A 9,859-nucleotide genomic window follows, 5' to 3' on the forward strand; every position below is an offset into this window, starting at 1 on the left:
ATTCCATTGTGTGAATATACCACAGCTTCTCTATCCATTCGTTTGTTGATGGGCACTTAGGTTGTTTCCAACTCCTTGCTATTGTGAACAAAGCCTTGATAAACATGGGTGTGCATATATCTGCTTGGATGTCTGTTATGGTCTCTTTGGGGTATATTCCAAGTAGTGGAATTGCTGAGTCAAATGGAATCTCTATTTGCAACTTTTTGAGAAAGCACAAATGGAGTATTTCTAACCTGCTGCAGTAGCTCTAGGACCTGGGACAAGCTAAGTCAGTGTCTTAACTTTAGTATTTTTATTAGTGGTTGTAGTGGTGGTTTTAAGTGTTGTCTAGTCAAGAGCAAGCAGCAGCAATCCTGTCATATTCTGTGCCATTCTTATCATCTCTGATATATTTGTTCCATTGCTGCAGCCACTGTGTCAATCTGTCTTGCTAAGGGTCTTCGTCTCCTTTGCTGACCCTGTACCTTTCCAAGCACAGTGCCCTTTTCCAGGGAACAGCCTTTTCTAACAATATGCCCAAAGGACATGAGATGAATTTTTTCATCATCCTTGCCTCAAGGAAAACTTTGGCTGCACATGAGTTGTGAAGGATATCAAAGCATCGTCTTTGATGAAGACAATAGGTCATTACAAAGACAGGAAAAGACCAAAATAGGTGTCAGAAAGTCTCTGAAAATTGCACCAGAGCATCAAGAAGCTCAAACAAAGGGAAAAAATGAACAGAAGATTTTAAAGGGCAACTCAAGAAGACAAAGCAAATGTCCAAAAACAGGAATTGGAGGAGAATAAAAAAAGAACTCATTCAGTATTTCCCCGAACTGAAAGAATTAAAATACAAATTCAAGCTTCTAGTTGCAGTACTGAGAGATGCTATGGGCAAAATCTTGAATGTTCTAGGAGGCATCAAAAGAAAATGCAGGGAATAAATAGTCACTGTATCAAGAAGAATAGGTTGATACCCAGATAATTCAGGAAGTAGTACATGAGCAAGAGCCAATGGTAATGAGGGAAGAAATCCAAGCTGCATTGAAGGCATTGGCAAAAATAAGGTCCCAGAAATCAGTCAGATACCAATTGATGTGTTCCAAACAACATACAGCTCTCAGTGTGATCACCAGTCTGTCAGGAAATCTGGAAAACAACTACATATTTAACTGACAGGAAGAACTTTGTATTTCCAAAAAAAGTGGCCAACAGACTGTGGAAATTGTCAAACAGTATCATTAATATGCATACAAGCAAAATATTGCTGAGGATTATCCAAAAGCAGATATACTTCTGATACAGAAATATCAGAAGTTCAAGCTGAGTTTAGAAAAGCCCATGGCCCCAGGGATATCATTGTTGATATAAGATGGATGTTGGCTGAAAGCAGAGAATACCGGAAGAGTGTCTGTTTTTGTTTAATTGACTATGCAAAAGCATTTGACTGTGAAGATCATAACAAATTACGGCTAACTTTAAGGTAAAATGGGAATTCCAAAACAATCATGCTTGTGCAAAACCTATACCTACACCAAGAGGCTGTTGTGCAAACAGAGCAAGAGAGCAATGTATGGTTTAAAGCTAATAAAAATGTGCAACAATGTTGTACCTTGTCTCCATACCTATTTAATCTGTATGCTGAGCAAATTTTTCAAGAAGCTGGACTCTATGAAAAAGATTGTGGCATCAAGATCAAAGGAAGACTCAATAACCTACTTTACGCAGATAGTGAAAGTGAGGAGGGCTTGAAACAATTTTTGCAGAAGATTGAAGAATATAACGTGTAATATGGATTACATCTCAACATCAGGAAAACAAAGATCCTCCCCATTGGGCTGGGTAATAGGCGTCATGATAGGTTGAGAAAAGATTGAAGTTGTCAGTTATTTCATCTTACTTGAAGCTACAATCAACACCAGAAGTCAAGAAATCAAAAGTCATATAACACTGGGATAGTCTGTCGTAAGAGAACTTTCCAAAGTACTGAAGAAAAAATTATGTCAATTTAAAAACTATGGTGCACCTGGCTTCCCCCACCCCCAGCTTTTGTCTTCTTTTCAGAGTTAATTGGTATGCACTTTATCCTGGCCATTGACTTTCCAGTCACCTGCGGTGTATCTGTCTGAGAACTGGACAATGAATAAACATGACAGAATAAAGATCGATGCCTTTGAATTGTGGTGTAGGAGAAGAGTGCTGAACTTCCCATAGATTGCCAAAAGAACGCTTATATAACAACCCATAATGGTCTCTCCTTCCCAGGGGTAATACATGTTGTCATTCTGTGGTTTGGGTTGGAACTGACTCATAGCTGAACCGCCAGTGCATTTTCAGAATCACAGAGAGGAGATTTCTGCCCATCTTTCTCCCAAGAAACAGTGGATTTGAACTGTGTGCCTCTGGGTTGACTGTGCAACACCTTACCCACTTAGCCCCCAGAAAGCCTTAGATCTGGTACATCATTAGCAAGTAATACATGTTATTGTTGGAAGGAAAAAAAATCCCTGTTTTCACAATGGTTAAAAACCCAGTTATTAACCAAAATGCTGGAGGTTTGACCCCACCAGTGTGTTTCATTAAGATTTATCATCTTGGGAACACTGTATTGGCTTCCCCCATTCCCAGCTTTTGTCTCCTTTTGAAAGTTAATTGGTATAGACTTTATCCTGGTTCTACTCTGTTCTGTAGGATCATTGTTGTTGTTGTTGTTACATGCCGTCAAGTCACTTGCAACTCGTAGGGACCCTATGTACAACAGCCCTAAACCCTGCTCTGTCCTGTGCCAATTGCACTGTCTCCGATACACCCATCCCTATTACCACAGTCACTGAATCAATCCACCTCATAGAGGGCATTCCCCTCCTGCGCTGTCCCTCCACCCTCCCAAGCATGATGTCCCCTGCAAGGACCGGTCCCTCCTTATGACATGTCCAAGGTATGTTAGACAGAGCCTCAGAATTCTTGGCTCCAGGGAGCCACCCAGTTTAACCCTCTCCAGGATGAATCTATTTGTTTTCCTAGCAGTCCATGGTACCCTCAATACTCTTTTCCAGCACCACAGCTCAAGGGCATCAATTCTCCTTCTATCCTCCTTAGTCACTGTCCAACTCTCTGATGCATAACAAGTGATAGCAAAGACCATGGCCTGTATCAGATGCACCTTAGTCTCCAAAGAGACACCATTGCTCTTCAGTACTTTGTAGAGGTCCCTAACAGCAGACTTTCCCATGGCAATACAACTTTTAATTTCCTGGCTACTGTGCCAAGAGTGTTGACTGTGGAGGCAAGTGAACTAAAGCTGTGAACAATCTCAATCTCTTCACCATCCATTCTGATGCTGCCAGTTGGTCCAGTGGTGAGAATCTTTGTCTTTTCGACATTGAGCCTCAATACATATTGGAGGCTGCAGTCCTTGACCCTCTGCAGCAGGTGCATCAGGTCCTCCTCAGTTTCACCAAGTAGTGTTGTGTAATTTGCATAATGCAGATTGTTGATGAATCTTCCACCAATCTTGACTCCACATTTCTCCTCATAGAGCCCAGTCTCCTAGATAAGCTGTTCTGCATACAGGTTGAAAAGGTATGGAGACAGGACACATCCCTGGCATATGCCTTTCCCAATTTTGGATCATGCAGTGTTTCCTTGCTGTGTTCTGATGACTGCATCTTGGTCCAGGTATAGGTTTCTCATTAGCACGATCAAGTGTTCTGGGATTTCCATTCTTCTCAGAGTCATTAGCAATTAGTATTTAACTGAGGGCAATGTGTTTGGGTAATGTTTATTTCACAATTCAAGCCAACTTTTTCCAGCAGGTACAGTGAAAGAGAATGGAATATTATCAGCTAAATGGTTTAGAGGAATAAATTAGCACCTAGTGAGTAATTAAGTGCCCAATAGCCTAGTGGAAAGAACCTATCCTACAATCCCAAAGGCAGGTTGTTCGAGTCTACCAACTGTTCTGAGAGAGAAGGATGAGTAATATCCTCCCATGTGATTAACTGTCTCTGAAAACCCACTAGAAGGTCAGCTAGTCGGTTCCAACTTGATGATACACAACAGCAAAAGCATAATAAAAACATTTAGTGCCAGTACACTTTTGTAAGTGCTTTGTATGTTTTAGGGAGCTTAAATGGTGTAGACAAATCAAAACAGTCTGTGCTAGCAGTGAGGAAATAAGGAGACACATTGCACAGGAAAAGTCTGCAATTAGGGACCTCGCCAAATCATTGAGGAGTAATGATGTCAGTTTGAGGACGGAGGTCCATCTGACTCAGGCCATAGTCTTTCCAATCACTTGTTGTGCATCTGAAAGGTGGGTAATGAATAGGGATGACAGAAGAAATAGATGCCCTTGAGCTGCGGTGTTGGAGAAGGGCACTGAACATCCCATGGATGGCCAAGAGAACAAATAGGTGCTAGAGAGCGTGCAGCTGGAGTGCTCTTTAGAGTCAGGGATGATGAGGCTTCGCGTCACATACTTTGGGTATGTTGTTGTTGTTGTTGTTGTTGATCGCTGTCAAGATAAGCACAACTCATAGTGAGTGACCCTATGAACAAAAGGCCTGAAGCCTTTCTATAACTATCCTCGTTTATCAAAGTTCATAGAGTTTCCAGAGGTATGTTGTTTACGAAGTGAATGCCATGGTATGTTGCTAGGAGGGGCTATTTCCTGAAGAGGAACAGGATGCTAGGAAGAATGGAGAGTTGGCAAAGGAGAGGAAAACCCTCAGCCAGGTGGATTGATATGGCAACTGCTGCAATGGGCTCTGATGTGTCGGGAAGTGTTAAGATGGTGCAGGATAGGATGGGGTTTAGATCTGTTGTGTGGTGTCCTGGATTAGATTGCACTAGATTGCTAATGAAAGATTACAACCATGAATCAACCCACAGCACATCAGAACAAAGGTTTGGCAATCCATTCATGGAAAAAAAAAATCAGTCATTAAAATCCCTGTGGAGTATAGTTCTGCTCTGACACACAAGAGATTGGAATTAACTTGATGACAGTGAATTATTTAAATAGCATCACCGGGTCAGTGGTGGGTTCAGTGATAGTATTGCCTTCTTTGTGAGGAACCATGGTTCAGTTCTCAGCTAATACATGCCACATGCAGTCAGCATTGCCTCTCTGTCACTTGAGGTTTGGATGTTACTGTGAGGCTGAACAGGTTTCACTGGGGTTTCAGATGAGGAAGGACCAGGAAGAAAACCCTGGCAAGGTACTTCTGAAAATCAGACCATGAAAATCTTGGATCAAAAAGGTTTGATCTGCATTTGATTAGGAAAGTTAAACAGAACTGGACAACACTTTGTTCTGTTGGCTTAGTGTCCTTGAGAGTCAGGGACCAGAGAGACGGCAGCTAACAACAATGTGACTTCACAGTTAGTTACTAGCCAGGAAATAACTGAGGTAATATATGTAGAGTTAGCTGATTAATTTAATCCTTCATTTTCTTTTTGTTTTGTTTTTTAAAAAAATTATTTGTAATCTGTACATGTGATAAAGTGGGGCTTCACTGTCGACTTTTAAAGGCAAAACCAAGCCAAGTCCAAGGTAAAAATGTATAAATACAATATATATTTTCTCACAAAAATGGGAGATTTAGAAAATATATAAACTGCACTTGTCTCTATTTTACAGTTTTCACATGCACTTAGCAAACAACACAAAAGATGCCAAAAAACATCTGTGAGAGTTTGAAAAATCTGGCAGCTGAGGCACTTTTGGAGAGTTTAAGAAACACAGCACCAGTTTTTAACTTTAAAACCAAAGTCCTTCATTTTTACATACCCTAAATATGATCTTGAGGTGAGCTCCCTAGTGGCACAGTCCATAGGAAGTTACACTGCTCCCCCCCAAAGGTTGTGCCTCTGGAGTGGCTTGAATCCACCAGTAATTCAGTGAAAGAAAGTTTCTCATGATTTACACCCCTGGGGGTGCTTTGAAGGGTTAGTTCTGAGGCAATTCCATCTTCACAGCAATTAAAAAAAAATATGATCACTAACTTAGCCCCTCAACATTTTAATAATGAAAAGAAATCCTCACTGGGCCAATAAGCAGAACAATTGATTGTTCCATGCTGTGATCCTCAACACAATTAACTTTACAGATCTAGTATAATAGGTGCAACTTCTATCCGAAGCTCTTTGGAGCTTCAACTTGGATATACCCATTTTATCTAAACTTAACCTATTGTGTTTGAGTAGAGATAGTTTTAGTTTGGGTTAATAACAGAGGCAGCAAGTAAATGGGTTAAATGGAAAATACGCTTTTTGAAGTAATTATTTTCCCATTAAAACAAAATCCCTAAGGCTCATAGCTCAGCCTCCAGTTGGTTTTCTGAAGATGTAAATCTTAAGAGACAAGAATGCATGTCTTTCTCCTGTGGAGCCAGAGGTGAATTCTGTCTACTGGAGAAGTTCAGCCTTTGAGATAGTGGTGCACCTCCCTATGGACTATACCACCAGAGCAGAATCATCTCTCTTTCTCTCCCTCCCTCCCTCCTCCTCCTCCTCTTTCTCTTCTTCCCCCTCCTCCTCCTCCTCCTCTTCCTCCTCCTGCACTTCCCTCACTCTCCTCCCCTCTCTCTTGCTCATCAAAAAGAATCATATAATTATATCATTAACTATATTGTGAATATTTTATAATTATAGTCTCTTAGTCATGGACTCCTTTCTTTAGTTACAGTGCTGTGGCCAAAACAATTACACAGATTGGATAAAGAACACAAATAAAGAAAATTCAGAACAGGTACCATGTTCTTGCACAAATTCTACACTAAGAAAATGGTTTTGTGATGAACCACTAAATTCAACTTACCTAGAGGTAAAGATAAGACTTCTCCACTATTTATAATGATTGTCTTTGTAATCCTATTTTTAATTCTGAGCATAATTTTTATAAAATTGTTATTTTTGTGTTGTTGAAGTTTGTAAAGAAGCATTGTCGTGAAATCGAATCCCTAATTAGATCAATCATGATGTCATTTATATATATATATTCCCTCCCAAAGCCCCATAGAAAAAGGAAGCACTTAATGGTAAATACCTGGTGTATAAGATTAGTTAAGGGGTTACAATACCAGAGATAAAGGGGTATGAGAGTTGGCAGCAACAGAAGGGAACAACCCCAGAGATAATAATAATTGTGTGGACGTAGTATAGCTGAAGAAAGACTAGAGGCCAATCAGAAGTAAGTGCTATTTACAGGTATGGAGTATTGATAAATAAGAGATTTTTCATCTCAAAACTGCTACTGCTTTCTAAAGTTCATGTACCGATTATACTCTAATTTAAGATGTATATTTTAATTATGGAATTTATCCATAGATAAATAGAACATTACATGTTTTGCAAAATGTCTCCCACTTTTGTTAAGAAATCATCTTAGATGCCCATGTATGACCACTGAATGTCAGTGTTCTTTAGAAAACTAAATCTCTTTTCAAAAAAATTACTAAATTCTTAACAGCGATAAAGTAACAGCATCTTAACAACTTCAACTGTAGCAGCTGAGGTGGCCAGCTATCAAACTCAGCTTCTTCAACCAAAAAGCTTGTTAGCCCTTTACTTAATATTTATATTCAAATAAATGGTTTACATCCCTTTATTTTCTATTCTTAGTATTAGAGTTATATTTGTAAGACTATTTATAATCTAACATCTTTTCCTTAGGGTTGTGAGAATAAAATCAGAACATGGTATGAAGCTAACATTTTAACTTTAATGGCAGTTAACTTTGGACTCCTGACATTAGAGGTAAACTTTTGTTCTTATGCTTAAAGATATAAATACAACGTATAAACTAGGCAGAATAGTTAGGTGGTAATGCAGGCTAACAAGTTTAACTAATGGGAGCTTCTATCTTGAGACCAGTCACATCAATGCGACAGCCACAGGAGATATTCTTAAATCAGCCAGCAGGTGGAGATTGTTGATCAATGGTTGGCCTGGAAGATTGTAGTTCATGATGCAATACAATAAAAGATTACTACATATCTTACCAGTTCGGAATATTAAGAGGGGAATTTTGCCGTGACATGCTTCTGCAAAGTATACATATGCTTGCCATCAGGAATATATACCATTCCCTCATATGCTCATTTTGTATTCATTCAATAAATTCTGAGAAAGACATTCACTTTGTGCCAAACACTATAATTGTTGTTGTGTACTGTTGAGTGGAAACTGACCAGTAGCTGATCCTCCAGCTTTTCCAGGCTTTCAGAGGCAGTAAATTGTACAAGAGGAGATTGTCCATCTTTGTCTCACCGAAAAAAAATATGTACCTTTGGTTTGGCAGCAAAATTTCTTACCATTGAACTATAATGCTATTTCTTTTGTTAATTGCTGTGAAGCCAATTGTGAGTCATAGCAATCCTATGAACTACAAGTCTGAACCCTGCCCTATCCTGTGCCATCTTCATCATCTCTGACACACGTGGGCCCACCATTAGTCACTGTGTCATTCTAACTCCTTGAGGGTCTTCTCCTCTTTTGCTGACCCTCCAACTTCCTAAGCATGATGTCCTTTTCCTAGGACTTGCCTCTCCTAATAACATACTCAAAGTATGTAAGATGAAGTTACCACATCCCTGCCTGCCATGGAGAACCCTGGCTGCACCTCTTCTACGACATATTTGCTTGTCTTTTTGATGGGAAGCAAAAGGAACACAGGCTATAATTTCAGCAAGATTCCAACTAGAGACTCCAGATTCAGTCAGGATGGCTATCTGCAGTCTCAGAGAAGTGCAATGAGAACAGTTGAGAACTCCCGATTAAAAGAAATTATTGATGGGGGATAATTATTTTAGTGGAGACCCCTTATCACAAAATAAGCATTGAGCTGCTAACCAAGAATTTGATGGCTTCAATTCATAGGATGTCTGTGGAAGTGATGAGGGAGACTGCTTCCATGAAGATTTAAAGCCTTCTAAATCCTATAGGACTGTTTTACCCTACCCTATAGTATGTCTCTGAGTTGTAATTGATCTGACAGCAATGAGTACAGCATTAATATACAGTGAATTATTATACTGTGCACTGTTTGGCCAAAATAGGACACTGATCCTGAATTTAATATTATGCTTATCCGTAAAACTACTAACTTAAGTTCCTCAAAAATATCTTAAACTGAAAACAGTTTTGGTACTGAAATAGAGGTTAACCAAGGTATATTTAATAGAATTAATAGAAATATTATGAAATATTGTATTCATAATAGAATTCTAATGAAATATTTTTCGTCCTGTTAATGGGCATGTAGGGGTATTTAAGAATACTGAAGTGAAGAATGTCAATATTCCATTTCGTTTTCAACCCTTTGTACACCACCTTTCATGATTCCATTAAAAATAACAAACAAGTTTTCTAGGTTTGAGGATGTAGATGCTCAAGAATCAAATTAGCAGCACACCAAAGCATCCAGTTCAGTGAGAGTTCTTGTAATTAATGAATGTTAATTCCCTCTTTACCTGACCTTGGTGAAAAGTGACTTCTAAGAGATTTGCTCTTCAGATTTCTCTTTCACTACAGATTTCTCTTTTCATTTTACTGTGAAATTATTACTTTTCAGTCATTATGTAGAAAGTTATCTTTACAAATTGTTCTTGTGAACTTTTGATTAATCTTTTTTGTTTATCTTCCAGATTTTGCAAGTCTCATTGACTATTTCTTTCTTCAAACATATCAAAAAGAGAATAAATGTAGAAATGTGGCCTTGGAATTTTAATTTGTCAGAAGCTGCTAGGCCATTATAAATATAATCATATTATTACTTTAACTAATGGGAGCTTCTATCTTGAGACCAGTCACATCAATGCGACAGCCACAGGAGATATTCTTAAATCAGCCAGCAGGTGGAGATTGTTGA

General features: G+C 38.9%; 1 protein-coding gene across 1 annotated transcript in view; it reads left to right on the forward strand.

Moving 5' to 3' along the window:
- TSPAN19 (tetraspanin 19) overlaps positions 1-9,746 on the forward strand; it is a 24,498-nt gene extending 14,752 nt beyond the window's left edge. Inside the window, exons 6-8 of the mRNA XM_006882581.1 lie at positions 6,671-6,814; positions 7,663-7,746; positions 9,636-9,746. Coding sequence (XP_006882643.1) covers positions 6,671-6,814; positions 7,663-7,746; positions 9,636-9,746 — 339 coding nt within the window. The remainder of the gene's footprint in view (positions 1-6,670; positions 6,815-7,662; positions 7,747-9,635) is intronic.
- The last annotated feature ends 113 nt before the right edge of the window (positions 9,747-9,859 follow it).

This window comes from Elephantulus edwardii, unplaced genomic scaffold (genome assembly GCF_000299155.1).
Source record: "Elephantulus edwardii isolate Elephantulus edwardi_28Jun2011 unplaced genomic scaffold, EleEdw1.0 scaffold00021, whole genome shotgun sequence".
In the NCBI taxonomy this organism is placed as follows: Eukaryota; Metazoa; Chordata; class Mammalia; order Macroscelidea; family Macroscelididae; genus Elephantulus; species Elephantulus edwardii.